This window comes from Rhipicephalus sanguineus, chromosome 5 (assembly GCF_013339695.2).
Source record: "Rhipicephalus sanguineus isolate Rsan-2018 chromosome 5, BIME_Rsan_1.4, whole genome shotgun sequence".
NCBI lineage: Eukaryota > Metazoa > Arthropoda > Arachnida > Ixodida > Ixodidae > Rhipicephalus > Rhipicephalus sanguineus.
This window is the reverse complement of record NC_051180.1, coordinates 86007807-86027736: the sequence shown is the minus strand read 5'-3', so window position 1 is coordinate 86027736 and position 19930 is coordinate 86007807. Positions and strand designations below refer to the sequence as shown.

General features: G+C 49.3%; 1 protein-coding gene across 1 annotated transcript in view; it reads left to right on the top strand.

Moving 5' to 3' along the window:
* LOC119394799 (uncharacterized) overlaps positions 1–19930 on the top strand; it is a 199253-nt gene that overhangs the window by 132754 nt on the left and 46569 nt on the right. The window contains exon 2 of the mRNA XM_037662104.2: positions 2279–2437. Within this exon, the coding sequence (XP_037518032.1) occupies positions 2279–2437 (159 nt within the window). The remainder of the gene's footprint in view (positions 1–2278; positions 2438–19930) is intronic.

Genomic DNA, 19930 nt, shown 5'->3' with positions numbered 1-19930 from the left:
ATGGCGGTGCTTGGAATTATCCGGATAAATTACAAAGCGGGAATGCGCGTCGTTAACGTGTTTCAGTGGCTTAAGGGATAATGGTACAGAAAACGAAGATTGCTTTCTTTTGTTTCTTTGTACTTCACGTGATCTCTTCCTTTCCGTGGGAAAACAAACGCTTGAAGTGCATTCCTCGGGAAAATGTTTACAGGATGTCGTATGGAAAATTCCAGAGGCAATTAGCATTATGCCAGTGAAATAAATGCGGCTCATTGCCCGTCGCCAATTACCCCGCTACCTTTATTATTTCTCGAAATAAAAGCACACGCTCGAGTGCCCACGTGCTCGGTTCCGGGGAACCTAGCGTGTTAGTCATCTAATTAAAAAAGGCGGCGTGTTGCGATGTTGACGGAGTCTAGTGTTTATTTGAATGACCAGAAGGCATGGCCAAAGAGCGCGTTGCGAATGGATTCGCAAAGCGCTCAGCGCGGTTTACTATGTGAACGGATTCGCTAATGTGCGTTGTCTGTAGTAATGTAAACAAATTTAGTGTGTTTACAGAACGTGCGAAGATCGAGGCCAGTATTAAGATGAAAGGAGATGGAATCTCGTGCCATCGTCAGATAAGAAACGCAGGGGGAGAGGGAAAGAAAGAGAGGAAGAAGTTTGAGGCTCACCGAAAGTACCAACTTGTGAGCGCACAATCTTTATGCTGACGATATGCACACCAAAATCAAATCACGTGCCGGAGCAGCTTTCAAGTCAATATGCATTTTGTTTCTTGGGGAGGGGAGGCGGCATGCAGTGCCCATCCCTTGGATCCGCTGCAATGCAGCAGTCGCTATTCGTAACGCGCAGACAATGCGAAGGCCGCGCTACATTTACATTGCAACACGCGGTGAAAGTCAGAGCAACCTGGTTATTTGCAGAGCCGGCTGCACGAGAAGGTAATTTTCAGAAGTCGATAGCGCTGAAGAAGTTCTGCACGCAGCCATCGTTTGGGTGTATGCGCCCATCCATGCGCATGGCATTTGTGCATTTGTAAGAACGCGCGAAGAATCCAATCGCACATTTCAGCCGACTTTATCAGCAGCGGATCAGGCCGCCTGGCAGCCTGGCATTTTTCGCTTTTTCGTTAACGCCAACATCATTCTCTGTTTCATTAAATCCTCACTTTGCGTGTAAATTTCCGTCCGGTTACCCCTTCTAAACTACTCTTCCCTTCCTTTCTTTTGTATGCCTCTCTTTGGCTTATGGATTGGTGCCACTGCTTAATGGCTCTGTCACCAGGAAAGGACCGTTTAGTATTGTTTAGTAAAGAGTGTTCCCAGCTTGTACCCTTAAATAAAGCCGTTCAGCGACCAGATAAATAAAGTTCATTCACCTTACTCAATCAGACATCGCCTAATTGTAGAAAAACAATGCAAGACATTTGCAACCTTCTGAACGATTTCTCCACAGACCCACGGGTCCCACACTAAACACGAGTCGGTGTCTGGTGTTACAAAAACACGCACAAGTTTTTGCGCCACAAAATTTTGGCGTCATTTTTTTTTATTAGATCAAGTAATGTGACTGACAGTGGCAGTTCCTAGGGCTGTCACTATCGGGAGCGTGACGGAGGCGTTCCCTGTTGTGCCGTTTCATCTAATTATCGCTGTACCTGTACGTCCTGGTGCATAGCAGTGCTTTTTTTTTGGAGGGGGAGGATGCGACATGCTACACGGCGAAAAAAAAAGTCTGCACAACCTCGGGATTAGCAATTTAAACCACGGTTTCGTCAACAATCGTATCAATTTCCTTGCACACACCTACAACCTGTAATCATGTCAACGTGTTGTACTGATGCAACACGCTATCGGGGCTTCTACTTCTACATTTCAGGCTCCACTCTCTTTGCTAAGAAAAATGGATACTTTAGCTTTTCTTTCATTGCTAACTGTGTGTTTTTAAGTTTATGTTCTCGTAGAGTACTAAGCCATGATTTCCATGTTTCTGTTTTCTCAACCTGGTGGTATATTACGTTTGGATTGCATCTTTCAGGGCTACCTTGACTCTGCCAGTGATGTCTATAATGTTGCCTCTTCTTTTTAAGTTAACACGTTTAGTGGGAGGCTTTTGCCTTCCGGAGACGCTGGCTACTCGTCTTTTCTTCTCTTACATATAGTTTTCTTTCTGATGTCCATCACAAACACAGCAGCGATGAGAGTACTCGAACGAACATTCGCGTAGAGAAAGCTTGAGTGCGGCCACGCAAACGTTACTAACCATTGCGCTTTGGTTGTGTCTCTGCTAGCAACCAGCGCCGCCGAGGCGACGTGCGAGTCGGACGCGGACTGCCGGCGACTGAGCTTCCAAGCTGCCACTGTGGGCATTGCATGCGACGCCTCCACTCGGCGCTGCATCTGCTCCAACCGGACGCTCGTACTCACGCGCCGCGGGACGTGCCTGCCCAGTGAGTACCCGGCTTTCTTTCTTTTAGGCAAATAATGCACCATTCAAAAGGACGAAGGACAAGGGGAGAAGTAGCGCACACAACAACTGGACTATCAACTGTGTGTTATCAAGTGTGCATGTATTATCCTACATCCAGCAACATTTTAAATTGCGCAAAGAAGGCAGGACGGAAAAAGGAGCACAGACACATACACGAAGCGCAGAACTTCTGACTCACTTTATTTACTGCTTTCAGTGAATAAGGTCAGTTGTAAGTTCGGCGCTTCGTGTGTGCGTCTGTGTTTCTGGTTTCGTCCTGTCTTCCTCACGCAGTTTGGAACTTCGCTGAATCTATGAACCGACTAGACAACAGCATGTTTTGCGCCTTTATCATAGCGTGGGTGCTCCAAACATCAGGCGCGGTTTTTACCTCGGGAATACTGTTGTTGCACTCGCGAGTGTTGTGGATGGATGCTTTTTCACAGTTTTTTCTTGCGCTACGTGTTAGCATTTGCACACTCTCTTGTACACTTTCTTGTGCTACATGTTAGCATTTGCACAATCTCCCAGAAATTCGAGCAGCGCAAATACAACTATTCTCGGAGCTCTTCATAGTGAATGTGATGCATAGAAGTGCTATGAATGCAGTACAGAAACTGCCAATTCGCGACACCTCTTAAGAAAAGAAGAGAGAAGCAAAGCGAGAACTTGGATAAGACTTGTTACAAAACCCCTAGGTATACAAAAAACACTTTGCTTCCAAAGCGTCAAGTATATAAGCCAACAGTCAAAGCACGTGTTGCTAAACATCTGTGGCCTTCCCACCTTTAACTTATGACCTTTCTTTGAGGATGTGCCCGGAGTAAGAAGCGCCTACCTATGCGTTATTGTCCGCAGCATGCATTGTGCAAACATTGCGTCATTCGCTCACTCATGCTTAGCAATGAGAGACGAAGCGCAATCCGCATGCACGCTTCCTTGATAAAGCGCTAAAGCAAGTAAGTCATCCGCATCTTGCGCGATTAATCTTTTTGTGCAAGCAACCACGCATACTCTACAGAGCTAGATTAATTCTAGCGGCGTCGGTGCCCTTCTCTTCTACCGAGCGTTGCCGGTTGCCCTAACTATTCCAAGAAAAACTTTGCTCAACGTCGCAGTTGGCCTCGCACGAAGGGGAAGCGCGGTCAGCAGCAGCCCGGCCAGAGCGCAATTACTTTAGCCACATGCGCGGCTCCACTTTTGTGCCGAGTCCTCTTTTGTACGGCTGCATGCGGGGTGAAGGCAGTTCTTTCATCTCCACGGAACGCTTTCATGTGCAATGCTCGGGTCACAGGTCGGTGCCATCTGGCGCGCGCCAGTATAGGAGAGCAACCGCTTTTCGCTCGACCAGCATTCCCTTCTATTCTCATCCCACGTCCGTTTGCAGCAGGCACGTGGTCTCTCATACCTCACGCTCTCGCTCTTTACTTCCATCTATCTGTCGTCACCTCTGCGCCTGAAAGCGCACATCCTTCGGAGAGCGCCGCACGACCTCCCGAACTGCCCAGCACGTATTGGGCGTGGCCTTCCGTAACCGTCAACGCGCTCACCCTGTAGAGCGTGCTTCACCGCAAGCGCACTCCTTCTTGAGAGGAAGCCAACGTTAAGGGGCGAAGAGGACGCGCGATCTGAAAGGGTTCAAGATCCCCTGACTGCGACTACTGCGCGGAGAGAGAAGAGGAAAGCAACGAACAAACGAAGAAATAACTTTTGACAGCTTCTGCCTCGGTAACAATCGCTCACCGCCGAGATTAATTCACTCGGCTGTCTCAATTGATATTCGGTCTGACGTGCCCGTTTTCCTCTCGCAATGCCCCTAACGGCTCCGCTCTCGAATGAGACCGCAGCCCAGGGTGACGGCCGACAAACAATCATTCGTCGTGCCTCCCGTCGCGCGCATTCTGACTGCCTGGCCGCGTCGGTTTGGGCGAGGCTTCGGTTGTCGCTATCGAACGGAGAAAAGAAAGCACCGGCGCACCAAATTTATGTGAGAAGGCGGTCTCTGAGCGAATCGCAGCTGAGTGGCGTGAGGCAGATTTACGGCCTTTATAGTCTGCGTACACGACTTTTACTGCTTGCTGCCACCATGGGAGTTCTTTCTTGCCGGTCTTCAATCATCGGTCCCGCTCTCTTTCCGGTATCGATTAACAGTGCCGTTCAAGAGAGATGTTTCCCATGTTCGCTTTGTCGGTTCGTTTTTGTTTTATATGACATCAAGTTGCTTAGGCGCTGTAAACAGTGCCATATTAGCTTTCCGTTTTTCAGATCAATCAACAATACTGCAATGCATGACACCCAATTCGTTCGATGGCTTGAAAAATGAAAAACGCTTCAATGTGTTCACTTTGTATGAAATTGGTACAAGAGCTGGAGAAAAAAAAGTCGATTCGTTGACAATGCCTCACAAGCTTTTGGTCTACGGCAATTTTATTGTTTAGAACGAAGGGATGACATAAACTAAACGTAAGTTTCATAGATAAACCTTGCGAGAAAGAGTTTAAAAATAGTGCTTGGGATATAAAGATGTTCTCTTATACAAAAATCTTTATTACACCTCTGTATGATGGCCAAACATAGTGACATACCAACATAGCAACATAGGTCCTTGGGGTAGACCATATGGAAGCAACAGTGTTATGGAGATTTGCCGATGAATAAGTAAATTCAAACTGGCCGATGATGATCCCGTTATCGCAGAGAGGTTACTCATGAATCACACAGGGTACTGTCGTTCCAGACACCATGTGCAGAAAAGCCTGGCGCCTTTTTGTATAACGGTCTTCTCCTCCTCATGCCATGAATTTTAGCACAATCAGGTCGGGATTGCTTAAGCTGTTTATTCACAAAAGGTATGCGCACGTACTTACAGAATTAACACTGAATGTTTTCATGAATACTGATGAACTAAAACTGAGTCAATATGTGAACATATTGCAAAAGCAGTGACGTGAAATAACTTTGACGACGTCATTGTTCGCCCTAGTGTAGAAAGTAGTGCTTGCCTGACGATGATTTCACAATATGATGGGCATGTATATGTTAATAACGATTGCCAGCACTCATAGCTATTTTGTAATGAAAATAGGTTTTAAGAACATATTGTAGCGGGGTTGCAGCTATGACTGGGGAGGTGTGCGAAGAGGAGGCAGACGACGTGTCGGTGTTCTGCAGATACACAACCGCCATCTTGACTGCTGAACTATTCCATACTGTAAACAAGTTAAATATATTCGTAACATTTTGGTGGTGGTGCTGGGTACTACGAAAGACGGAACTCCGCAGCGGACGTGTCCTGGACGGCCTCAATATGTCAACAGAAAGCAACTCTGCTGCTGCCGCTTCGACCGTGACTCCGGTACAACCGGTACAGCCGGTACAGCCGGTCGTATTGACTCAACCGCGCGATCCCGGTAACTTCTGCGGCACCGACCACGTTGACGTCGATGACTGGATTGCGAAGTACGAGCGGTTTGCAGCAGTCTACAGGTGGGACCCTACAATGATGCTCGCCAACGTTGACTTCTATCTCTGCGGAACAGCAGGCGCGTGGTTTCAGGCTCATGAAGCTGACTTAACAAGTTGGGATGCCTGTAAACAGAAGCTTCGCGACCTATTTGGTAGAGCCGTCGGACGCCAGCGGGCCGCTTCTAAAGAACTCTCCTGTCGGGCACAAACTTCCACCGAATCATACGTCTCCTACATCCTGACGTCCTGGCCCTTTGCCGTCGTGTCGACGCAACATGTCAGAGGGCGACAAAGTAAGCCATTGCTCAAGGGAATTGCGGACGACGCTTTTAATTTACTTGTGTCTAAAGACTGCTCAACCGTGGACGACATCATCAAAGAGTGCCGCCGGTTCGAAGAGCTGAAGAGTCGCCGCATTGCCCAGCATTTCATGCGACTTCCGAACACGGCCGCTACATCATCCTGCGAGGACCTTCAGCCGCCATGCGGTCAACCGCCTACCAACGAGAGCGTAGTTCGCATCGTGCGCCGAGAAATCGAGGCGGCGTCGCCATCATCTTTCCTGACGCGGCCATCTGATGATCCTCGACCAACGATCTCGTTGATCCAGCAGGTTGTGAGGGAGGAGCTTGCAAATGTCGGACTGCAGCCGGTATGTTCGTTGACAGAACCTCATGTCAGTTCCATAACGCCTCCTCGTGCACCGGAAATGTTTCGCCGCTATCGTGACCCTGCCCAGTGGAGAACGCAGGACGACAAGCCGATCTGCTTTCGTTGCCACGGTGTAGGACATATTTCCCGCTACTGTCGTTCTCGCACCTTTCCGTCTCGCTCGTTTGCTGGCTATCGACGTGACGACAACCACCGACCCCTGCATTTTCCCGATCGCGACGGTGCACCATACGATGGGGCTCCGACGACATCGGTCCGACGCTCCAGCCGTTCGCCGTCCCCACACGATCGTCGCTCCCGGTCACCTCAGCCCCGTCGTCATTCGTCGCCTCGCCCTACTGGACGCCCATACTCGGAAAACTGAGCAATGCAGCTCCCGGAGGTGATGCTGCATTCGACCCCCGACCTGAAAACCCTCTGCTGACCCTCACTACGGACCAGAACCTGCTTGCTGTGGAAGTGGATGGCGTGCCTGTGACTGCCCTCATTGATACCGGCGCACATATTTCTATTATGAGCTGTGATCTCCGTGCACGATTAAATAAGGTCCTTACACCGCCCGAGTCCCTATTTGTACGTGTCGCTAGTGGAGGAACTCCGGCTGTACTCGGAATGTGCACGGCACGTGTGAGGTTCTCCGACCGCCAGACGTCCGTTATGTTTCATGTTCTCGCTCATTGTCCTCATGATGTCATCCTCGGACTCGATTTCTTGTCTGACCACTCTGCTGTCATTGACTGCTCGGCCGGTGTTGTACAACTTGATTTGCCTGCGTCCGCCGACGTGTCGGAGGTGGTTCAGATGAAACTTTCGTGTGCTGAGGCTGTTCGTCTGCCACCACAAGCCCTGACTTGCGTTGCTGTTGAACCATATCCCAGTGTACCGGATGGGGATTACGTGGTCTCTCCCTCTCCCAGTGTTCTACTGGCCCGCAACCTCTCCTCTCCGTACACAGTTGTAACTATTACAGCGAACAAGACGTGCCTTCCTCTTCTGAACTTCGGATTGAGCCCTCAAGTCCTACCACAAGGCATTGCTCTCGCTACTCTGTCACCGTCGTACGAGTGCCAGATCTCATCGGTGTCACCCGAACTGCCCGCTGTCGTCTCTCCAAACCCGCACAGAGTCGACGCAGTCCCCTCTTCTACACTGCACAACAACATAACCAAGATGATTGCCTTAGACCTTTTGCCCTCTCAAGTTAGAGACCTCAGTGATCTCCTTACGACCTACTCTGACATATTTGACTTTGACGGTAGGCCCTTAGGTCAAACCTCGCAAGTCAAGCACCGCATAGATACTGGTGATGCAGCTCCAATTCACAGGCGTCCTTACCGAGTTTCACCATCAGAGCGCCAAGTTATTCAACAGGAGGTCGATAAGATGCTCACAAAAGGCATTATTGAGCCTTCTTCGAGTCCGTGGGCTTCCCCTGTAGTCTTAGTTAAAAAGAAAGACAACACCTGGCGTTTCTGCGTGGATTATCGGCATTTAAACAAGATCACCAAAAAGGATGTCTACCCGCTTCCTCGTATCGATGACGCCTTGGACTGCCTTCATGGTGCTACCTATTTTTCTTCGATAGACCTACGCTCTGGTTACTGGCAAATCGCCGTAGACGACCTCGACCGTGAGAAGACCGCCTTTGTAACGCCTGACGGTCTCTACCAATTCAAAGTCATGCCGTTCGATTTGTGCAATGCGCCGGCCACGTTCGAGCGGATGATGGACACGCTTTTGCGCAGCTTTAAATGGTCTATCTGCCTTTGTTACCTGGACGACGTCATTGTATTTGCTCCCTCCTTTGAGTCTCACCTCGACCGACTTTCGTCTATTCTTTCCGTGTTTCGTGCGGCTGGGCTACAACTTAATTCATCGAAGTGCCACTTTGGCCATCGCCAAGTTGCTATTCTGGGGCATCTCGTCGACTCATCTGGCATCCGACCCGATCCCGACAAAGTTCGCGCTGTCCTCGATTTTCCCGTACCAACTTGTGCCAAAGACGTTCGAAGTTTTGTGGGCCTATGCTCATATTTCCGACGATTCGTCCGAAACTTCGCAGATATTGCCCGCCCCCTCACTGACCTTCTCAAGAAGGATGTGCCATTTTGGTGGGGTCCTGACCAAGCCAGTGCTTTTTCCCGCCTCATTACGCTGCTCACCACACCGCGGATCCTCGCCCACTTCGACGCGTCCGCTCCAACCGAGGTGCGCACTGACGCTAGTGGTTACGGCATTGGCGCTGTGTTAGCCCAGCGTCAATCCGGTCATGATAGAGTTCTTGCGTATGCCAGCCGGCTCCTTTCTCCTGCCGAACGCAATTACTCTATTACTGAGCGCGAGTGCCTGGCGCTTGTATGGGCAGTTGGTAAATTCCGCCCCTATTTATATGGTCGACCTTTCACCGTTACCACAGACCACCACGCTCTATGCTGGCTTTCAGCACTCAAAGATCCAACAGGGCGCCTAGCTCGTTGGGCTCTACGCCTCCAGGAATTCACGTACACAGTGGTCTACAAGTCCGGCCGTCTACACCAAGACGCCGACTGCCTTTCTCGGTACCCCGTCGACGATCCAGACCTCGTAACGGATGACACGTCCATCTGTATTTCCTCGCTCTCCGCTTTCGGCAACATCGGTGACGAGCAACAGCGTGACGCGTCCCTACGAGATCTAATCACCCGCCTGAATACTGACTCGACGGACAGTTCGCTTCGCATGTTCGTCATCATCGACGGCATTTTATACCGCCGGAACATGCGCCCAGTGGGACAGGAACTACTAGTTGTAGTACCCACTCATCTCCGCTCGACCGTACTTCAGCAACTACATGATGTACCAACGGCCGGCCATCTTGGTGTTGCCAGAACGTACGACCGTGGCCGCCGACGCTTTTTCTGGCCCGGCCTCTACCGTTCCGTACATCGTTATGTCGCTTCTTGCGAGTCGTGCCAACGCCGGAAAAGGCCAGCTGTGCATCCCGCCGGGCTCCTTCAACCTATCGACGTACCTGCTGAGCCTTTTTTTTCTTGTCGGCCTCGACCTTTTGGGACCCTTCCCACTTTCTAACAACGGTAACAGATGGGTCGCCGTCGCTACGGATTATTCGACCCGTTTTGCCATTACGAGACCTCTCCCGAGCAGCTGCGCTACAGACGTCGCCGAGTTTTTGATACAAGACGTCATCTTACATCACGGCGCTCCTCGTCAACTTATCACGGACCGAGGTCGTTGCTTTTTATCCAAGGTAATCGAGGACCTACTTCGGTCTTGTGCAACCAAGCACAAGCTTACGACGGCCTATCATCCCCAAACGAACGGACTCACAGAACGTTTGAATCGCACGCTCACTGACATGCTCGCCATGTATGTCTCGACTGATCATCGCGACTGGGACGTTGCGCTACCCTTTGTCACTTTTGCGTACAACAGCTCGCGCCACGACACTGCTGGATATTCTCCCTTTTACCTTTTGTATGGAAGAGAACCGACCTTGCCGTTCGACACGCTCGTACCCACCCCTGCCCACCTGTCCACCGAATATGCTCGCCACGCTATTAGCACAGCCGAAAAGGCCCGTCAGATCGCCCATCGACGCCTTTCGGACTCGCAACTCCGCCAGAAACATACATACGACAGTTGCCACCGGAACGTTCGCTTCAATCCGGGTGACCTCGTTCTCCTGTGGTCTCCGTCTCGGCATGTTGGCCTGGCCGAAAAACTTCTGCCCAAGTACTCCGGCCCTTACCGTGTGCTACGCCAGGTGACTGAGGTCACCTATGACATCGCCCCTCTGGACCATACGGCGCCCTCTACGTCTTCCAACGTCGTCCACGTCGCTCGCCTGAAGCCGTACCTTTCGCCCACCACCTGCTAACAAGCGCCGAGTCGGCGCTTTCGCCGCCAGAGGTCGATGTAGCGGGGTTGCAGCTATGACTGGGGAGGTGTGCGAAGAGGAGGCAGACGACGTGTCGGTGTTCTGAAGATACACAACCGCCATCTTGACTGCTGGACTATTCCATACTGTAAACAAGTTAAATATATTCGTAACAATATTTTAGTCTTTCAGCCAACCATGACGCTGGACGTATGATTAGCCAAATCGGCCGACAAACCAGAAAGAGCCCTCATAAACAAAAAGCTTTACGAATTATGCTTCTGGTTCGCAAACCCATTTAAAACAGCTTGACAGCTTCAAACGCACAGAATAGTCACGATTTCGACGCAAGCAGTAAAGCCGTCTTTTAGAATTAGAGCCCGGATAAGGCTCATTTGGAAAATTTGAGGACGCTTACGAACACTGTTTACAAAGTAAAAGATTTAATGTATCGCTCTGCAAATTTTCATTCTCAGCGTGAACATTTTGCTTTGGTACATCATGGAGTCCCCAACTCTTTCATTTGCTACAATTTACATCGATCGGCTGCGTTAGCAATAATAAAAGGTAACACGCTAGCAGCTCCGTTTCTATCACAAGAACAGGAAGATCGCATTCGAAACGCGTATACATGAAGTTGCCACAATGGGAGTTACTGATCAAGTTATAGGGCAATTGTCCCGTAAGGCGTAGGCGTACTTCACACTAGAGGAAGAGTATAACAATTGGCAAGCAGGTAAAAAGATTACTACGTGATTTCGTCGAACAAAAAAACTGTGTTCTAACGCAGTAGTGTTAAGGAGCCCGTGTCGCAGAATATCCAGTGTATTCGGCGTGGGCAGCGTAAACCGTGAGCGAAATATCCGTGTTGGGGTCGAACTTCGTACGTTCGCCGAATACCTTCATATTGTTACCCGCCCTGCGGCCGGCGTGCCTGCGCCAACACGGAAGCGGTCGTTTCCTCAAGGTGCCAGCAGATGAAAAGTTCTCGTCTTCAGCTTCCTTGGCGGCAGCAGCAAATGTCGCGCAACCAGCGAGGCGAGTGGAACAAACAAGAAGAACTTAACTGGCGCAGTCGAGCAGGATCTGCATGGCTGAACTGAGGAGGACAGCGGGGAGCGACATCGGCCGAGACTGACGACAACCACCTCAACTGACTACCGCGCTGCGGGATCAACGAAGCAAGGCTAGTCCACCGGATTCCGAGGAGGAAGAGCGCACCGCAAGGCTACTGCAGGCGGGTACCTCTTGATTTTCTGTTGGGCGCAGGCGATGACAAAGCATTACAACTTGCGAGACAGAGAAAGGGACAACTCGGAAATGAACGGGGACGGGGCAGGAAACTTGCAGGCGTTGGGAGTCGCCGACAGCGGCACGGGGGGTCATGGTAGTGGCACGTCAGATACGGCGTCGGAACAGCAGCTAGCGCTGCTACAGCTTCAATTGAAAATTGCCGAGGCTAAGGAAAAGCCGGAGATCATTGAGGCGATCGAGGCAATCGGGGCAGACGACGAGGAATGTTTAGAGGAATAGGAAAGGAAGCGCAGAAAAGAAATGGAGAAAGAGGAATGGAAGCGCAGGCAGGAAAAACTCGAAGAATATAGGAGGAAGATGCAGGCATTAGACGAAGAGCTAGAAAGGTTGCACCGTGAGCTTGATGTACTGAAAAAAAAGAGGCTTGACGTCTGTAGATGCAGCGCACAAACGGTGCGATGTAGCGGCGGTGCCGTTTGAGGCCAAAGATAAGGCTAGTGCTGATGAAGGCATAGCTGAGGCCCTAGCCCGTTCCGAGGAAAGAGAGCTCGCGGCCAAGTCAGGGTGTGAGGATTCCGTGGTGATGGTTTCCACCAGAAAGGAACCTCACAGCCCTGTAGACGATGTCAGGGAAGGCACGCCAGCTAAGGAGGGAGTCGGGAGTTTAGAGGCTTTTCAGGTATCTCGCGAAGAGGAGTGCACAGGAGAGCTCATAGATGTAAGTCCTGCAGTTCTGAATGCTGAAAAGGAAAGAGATCCCACTCTGAGAATCCAAAAGCCACAAGGGCTAACGGAGGATCTGAGTGGAGAGGACAATGCAGTTACGAACAGCTCACTGGTATGCGAGCTGCCTTGTATAGGAGTAAGTAGCGGCATTGTCCTAGAGAGCGTCGAACTGTCCGCCAGTCTAGCGACTGAAATAGAGGATGAATTGCAAGGTAGTCAGCAACATTGTGCGCGCGAGACAGGCGAAGCTTGTGACGATGTCGATGTGTGCCAGAGGCGGACTAAAGGCTCCCAAGTCGGCACCAAGAAGCGTGCAAAAGGGAGAAAGCGTCCGAAGGACAAAGCGGCAAAGGTCGCGACGCGTTTGAGAAAAGGCTTCAAACGTCGGAGCGAAATCGCGAGAAAAGTGCCGTTGTCATCTCTGCCGGGTATCTATCGCATGCGTCCGAGCAGCCGGAAAGATAAGAAAAGCGCAGCGCATTCTACGCGGAAGCGGCCGAATGTTGCATTGAGAGGCAATCATCGAGACAGTACGCGCGTGACAGCTGACGAGCATGTCGATGCTGATGAGCATCGGAGGTGGACGGAAGGCTCCCAATTTTGCACCAAGAAGCGGGCAAAAAGGAGAAAGCCTCCGAAAAACAGAAATGCGGCCAAGATCGCGACGCGTTTGAAAAAGTGCTGCAGACGTCGGCGCGAAATTGCAAGAAGGGTGCGATTCTCATCGTTGACAGGTGTCTACCACATGCGTCCGAGCCGCCGAAAGAAAAAGAAAAGAGCAGCGTATTGTGCGCGGAAGGGGTCGGACGGCAAAACACCTCCCCGTTGTTTGTTTCGCGGAGCGTTGGCTCAGGTGCAAGTTCGCAAGGTCGGTGACCTTCGCGAGGAAGGAGGAGGCGACAAAGGCGGGTCCGCTTCGAGGAACGTAGTGGGGTTCGACGAAGGAATGGTTAACTTTCATATGTGTCTTACACCCCGCTTGACTAGAAAAGCGTTCTGGGCGCGACCACCGCGAGTGCGTCTGAAAAGTTGTTGAGGACAACTCTTAGCTTTTCATGGAAGGTCGACTCAGGATTTGTGGAAAAGGAATTTTTTTGTTTGTTGATTTTAGTTAAGAATTAGTTTTCCTTGTTATTTCCGCGACTGTTGATAGTTTGAGGAACTAGTATGGAACTTTGTTTTCGTTAGTGCCGTATGTTTTTTTTTTTTTTTAACCGATATGTGTTGTGCACTTAACTATCGGAAGGTTAGTGACACGCATTAGAGCGAGTCGAGGGCTTAAGAGATGAGCGCCTTGAATAGGGCTACGGCAGCTGACTGTGAAAAGAGTTTGTGGCGTTTCCGTTGCGTGTCATGCGTAGACGCAGGGGCACGTTAAGTCAGGGTGTCCCACGTGTCGGATAGCGGAAACATAGGAGTTAAGCTGGTAGCTTGCGGGAAAGATAGGCAAGGCTAGGCTTTGTGCGAGTTTCGGCAGAGCCACGCGAAGGTTGGCTTTGTTCGTTTGTACTTTTCGCGTGTGTTCTGTGTGTGAGCGAATGAGGAAAGGTTATCGCGAGAATCGCTCGGTTGTTTTTAAGAATTGTGACCGTAAGAGTAGAGCTAAGTTAGTCGTACATCCGCGGAGTGGAAGCTCGCAGTGGCACTAGTACGTGCAATTACGGATGTTTAAGAATTCGGTTCCTGATGTTCGTGCAACGTGACAGATTGCTCACGGGAACACGGCTAGCTTTAGCGAGATGGGGTCAAGCGGAAGCTTAACTATCGACGACTGTGTCGTGGCCCTTTTGTGACGAAAGCCTCAAACCGATTCTTGTTTTCCTTGTTCGGCTGGAGCGTTATATTCTTGTTTGGCAGTTAAGTAGACTCACTGTGTGTGCGTCAATCGTATGGCCTGGGTGTCTAAACGCTAATGCCGACGCAATGTCGCGGTTGGTGACTCCTAACGATGATGCATAAAAGGGACAGCGAGTTAAGGGGGATTGCATGCTTTGTCAGCGCGTGCGCGCGACAGAGTCAATGGGGTACGAGTGACAGTGGTGCCTCACGTGTCGAGTCAGTGAACATGTGTGAATATGCGGTTGTGTGTGTGTCGCATGTCATAGATACAGTGCAACACAGTTGGAGGGAGGTGTTGGGGCCGAACTTCGTACGTTCGCCGAATACCTTCATATTGTTACCCGCCCTGCGGCCGGCGTGCCTGCGCCAACACGGAAGCGGTCGTTTCCTCAAGGTGCCAGCAGATGAAAAGTTCTCGCCTTCAGCTTCCTTGGCGGCAGCAGCAAATGTCGCGCAACCAGCGAGGCGAGTGGAACAAACAAGAAGAACTTAACTATCCGGATGGATTCAAGGAATTAAAATCAGGTTACAAATCGAAACAAGGCATTCTGCGTGGCAGTGAAGTATTGTACCACAGAGCCAAGACAGTGCTTGAAGCTGTTTCGGAAAAAGACCCTATACATTGCGTCATCTCGGGCGAGGAGTCAGGTAAACAGGTGCGATATTGCGTGGCGGAAGCGTAGCGTTGTACTAGGCGTCACAGGATGTGAATTTTGTAAAGAGTGTCTGATTTAAAGGTTCCCACCCATAACAAGGGTCTCAGACATAATTCATCAGTATCATCATCAACCACAGCATCGATAATGTGTGCATCTACTGAGGTGCACGTATTGCCTTAGAGACACGTAATGGGTACTTTGCTACTTCGCAAAAATGGTGAATTAGGGCGTAGCGGCTGCTTCGCAACCGTACTTGCATTAGACGCCCTAGGAAAGTTTACAGCCACCTATGTCACGCGCACAGACGTTCCCTCCTTCGCGTCATCGTTGAGGTGCCGACTGAGAAGCGAGGCATGCCAAGCGAATGAGAAGACGATGGGAACGGAGTTTGATAACGCTATAGAGTTTCACTTTTAAAGGTGAAGTTTAAGAGTCCTCCGCGTTTTTTTTTTTTTAAATGCTCTGATGTCAAGGCCTCATCAGAATACGACCACCGGCAACGGTACATGCACATAACGCCACCCCAAAAAAATATCAGTAAGGCTCTCTTCTCAAGTACATGGATGATGGATGGATGAAAGAACTTTATTTAGGTCCAATAGGTCGCGCCAGTTTCCTAGCCCGAAGCGGGCCGCTCCCACGTTGGGACCGAAAGACCTAGCCTTTCGGCCGCTTCGTGGGCCCGTTGGGCTGCCCATAACTGTCCCTCTAAAGTGGGACTGCGTAGAGCTGCCTACCACCACTCTTAAATGTTGTCCCTGTCGCTGCGTAGTACGTCCCTGTTTGATTTAGTAGACAATAAAAACTTTGACCTTCGATAAAAAAAAATTCGATAAAACAGATTTATGGTATTGCAAGGTGCCGGTCCGCTGAAATTCTTTCTTTATAAGTACCCTATAATGCCAGAGTTACAAGAAAAAGCAGTCATTTCAAGTTTTAAACGAATACTTCTTCAAAAAAACCGGCGCGCTATTGCTTTTTCTTTCTGAATAAAAAAACATTCAGCGAACACACTTCTTGTATACGTTTTTCAATACTAGAGCACCTGAACACGTCTTTGATGCTCATAGTTCTGCGAACGAACGTACTTCTTTCGCTCCACACGAAAAGCCCCCGCAGGAATAAAAAAAAGAAGGATTTCTAGATAAATTGCTGTAGCGTTGAGCACTAATTGGTCGCCATCTGGTCCCGCGATACCTTCTTTTTTATGCTTGAACTGGAGTGATTACGAGAAGTTGCTGTATTCTTTCTACCCTTCGTCTTTCTGTTCATATCCTACAGAAGGAAAAAGAATAAAAAAGGGGCCCAAGAGAAACGACATGACTCCCGCTTTTGTTGTTGTTCTTTTTTTCTTTTTCTTTTTGTTGAAATCCCACAACGCGCAAACTTCTGTTTTCAACATAAGCTCCTTTCCTTGAACGAGAATCAATAAGACGGCTTCTTCATCCCACGAGGAGGGTTCGGGTTTTCAGATATCTATCACGTCGCAGCGCCGTACTCTATCCGATGAAATAAGCCGGCACGAGGAACATTAAAGCATACCGCCGTCATTACATGGCATCTCGAAGGAATCTACTTTTTCTTTTCGCCGTTCGGCAATGTTCAACTGGCTGTAGCCACACCGTGAAAAAAAAAAGAGTGAACCCAGGCGAGAACGCTAATGGCGGCCATGCTAATGAGAAACGCTCTTTTCAAGTTTTCAATATTTTTTTTCAGGACACGTGTCGGCTGTTCCTCGACGTGTTCGAAACAAAAAAAATTGAGATCTGTTTTGTTTTGTTTTTTTTTCAGTGGGGGAATTAGTTTTATTCATAAAGAAGTGACACACGTAAAGAGATGCATTTAGCCGAGCTGCGTTCGATTTTAATTATAAATAAATCGTCCCAAGTTTTTGAAATTTGCTTTAAAAAAAAAAACTCGCAAAAGTCGAGAAATAAGCGTGAGGATCTCTGTAGATTGCTTCAAATAATAGTAGTAATCTGTGCGCGAGACTCCATCGATCAGTCCAACACTTAGTAATCGTTTTATGCCCTGAGAACGCTTACACTGCAAGCTGGAACTTGGAGGATTCGTTCGAACTAAGCCGTTCTTGTTGCAAAAGTCTTCTTTATTAAAAAGGACTTCAGTTGAAGTTTACAGCTTATGGAATTCCTTTAGCGAAAGAGGCGTACGCGAGGTACTAATTAGGAGATAATTACGAACACGATACCGTTTCGACAGTTCCATCACATGAAGTATCGCGCAAATTTCACAAAAAATGCGGGAAGCTTGCGCGCGTTAGGTGCAAGTGGCTGGCAGGCGGAATTTTCGCCTCAGCGCATCTTGAGTTTTAAGTGCCTCAGAAAAAAAAAACTGAATATTTCGTAAATAATGGTCGAATTAGGTACGTCTCATCTCTCTACAGCTAACGGTTCGGCAATCTACCTGTTTTTATGAATGACTGGTCTTCTCCGGCGTCTTCATAGGTACCTTAGAAGTACGCTGGCTCCAGAGATATCACTTCTTCGGCAAGTATTATTATTTCAAGTATGCAGCACGCATTTCAAGTATGCATACTCGAACACAACGCTCGTATGAGAAACTGCTAAACTTGATTAACTGCAGTTAATGATTTCATATGTTGAAAATAGTTGGGATTGCTTCTTGTTCCTGAGTGTCCACTGCCGTGGCGGAGGAGAAACCATGCCGTCACTCACACTGGCACATTATCACGGGAAGCGCCTCGTCTTTGGACATATTGAACAAAAGATTTAAATTGCGCTCTGCAAGGAGGCCAGGCCACTGCTGTTAACAATCTTCAGCTCAGTCTTTATTCTTGTAGGTCCCACATAACACAACAACAAAGTAAACGGCATTACACACGATAAACAGTTGAAGAAAACTTTCCGATACGCATGGACTTCAAAAAATTCGACGTAGCATCCTTTCCTGCCCCGTATGTCGAGCTTCCCGCATCCTTACCAAAAGTCTTTATCGGTGTGCTCCACGAACTAACGAAACTGCTTTCAGATTGCGTCTCGCTGGAGAAAGGAAACTCAGCGAAATAACAAAAAGAAGACAGTCACTATATGCATTTTCTCGCTGCATAGCTGTTGCCGATTCCAAGGTGCGCATTAAGAAGGTGCGTGTTGCGAGAAACAAGCAATACGCTTGCAACACTCATTCAGAAAGAGGCACGACGACGTTCGCGTTATAGTGAGCGAAAAAGGCAAAACAAAAGTTAAGAAAGAAAAAAAGATCAGCACACCGAGATAACGGAACGCGAGCGTCATCTTTTCGAAGAACATCCGCGAGAACCGCACCAGGCGGTGACCATTAATTCTCATCGTCGTAAGCAAAAACACAAACGAGAAGATCGCGGCGAGACAGCGCACGGGCGAAAACATCGCGAGAATTCCCGAGAGACGCCAGCGGGAAGCGAACGAGAAGGAAAAAACAGCAAAAGGGCCAACGAACAAGACGAGGGCTTAATTTCCGGCAGGTTGTTTAGCCGTTCTCCTGCTCCGAAGTTTAGTGCCAGAAAGCTTGCCTGCCCGCGGGCGCTTTGGCGCTCGGTCTGGCAACCGCAGCTCTAGCTCGAGTCGCAACGCGTGAAACAACAAACAGGCTCGTCGACGCGTCGGAGTTATGAGTCAGGTGCGCCGCGGGACTCGTAAACCGCTTCCTTGAACCACGAAAGAACGAAAGAGAAAACATTCGTCGAGGCTGATTTTTCGCAACGGGAACCCAGCTCAGACGACCTCTTGCTGTTTGCCCTATGCTTCTGCTGGTTCTGCCGCTTCTGCTGTTCCTGACTGCGGTAGTTTCTGCGGCCGAACCTCGTAAAACCATGGGCTTTAGTACAGCGTGGTATACGCGACCCTCCAGCGTTTATAGGTGCGCCAGCTGAGACCTGGCTGGTGCTACTGTTACGTCAAAAGTGTTCACTGGGAAGAGAGAGGATACAGGTTTTATCGGTCTGTGTTGTAACGGGCGATTGCGACGCGACACGTTTAATGCGCGAGCACGATTATGCCAGCGCAGGGTGCTTTCTCAATCCGTGCCGTAACTCACCTTCGCCTTAATCTAGCTTCGCACAGGCGGGCATCGCGCTGTTTATAGCACGAAGTAAGTAGCTGTTAATGAAAAGTAAAGCCGACAGTGCATTCGTGGTATCTTCGTTGTATAATGTAAAGCTCGTTCATTCTCTCCTCTTTTTCCGGCCATAATACGTGAAGTTGTGAGCTCCAAGAAAAACGCTTGCGAGACCCACGAGTACATGGTTTTGGCAACAAATGTTCGTGATTGGTTTCGCTACTGAGGCTTTTTTTAGCCTGCACGAAGAATCTTCTCCGTGGATAGACGCTCCTAAGCTTCGATATGGCACCACGTTGGGGGCTATGCAAAATGATAGACATGTTGTGAGTGCGCGCCTTTTCAACGAGGACCTCTGTTCCCCTTGGTAGTGTTCAGCGTTACCAGAGTGCTGGATGCAGGTATTTTATTTAGGCCAAGGCATCGGTATTGTTCCTCTCTTTCTCTCTCTCTCTTACTCATTCATGGCGTTGTCATTTATCCTTTAGCGGGAAGAATGAAAAAAATTCTGGGTTCTTTGCGCGTAAAAAGCACAATATGATATGAGGCATGTCATAATGGAGGGACTCCGGATCAATTTTGACCACCAGAGTTTACTTAACGTACGCCTAAATCTTAAGCACATTAAGCACATGGTGGTGCTAGCATTTCACCCCCATCGAATGAAGACCGGCGTTGTTGGGAATCGAACCCGCGTCCTTGATCTTACAACAGCGTAACGCGTTAGGGTCGGTACTTACAGCTCTCCCATAGATTACAAGTGGTACTCTGAGTTGTTTACCACTTCTCTAAACTCACAGATGGTCAGCCTTTGATGCGAGAAGGAAACACTTCATTTTAGGAAAAGCTGACCGCCTTGCCCCAGTGGAGTGTATGGCATTCTGAATAGTTCCTCGCTTTCCTAAAA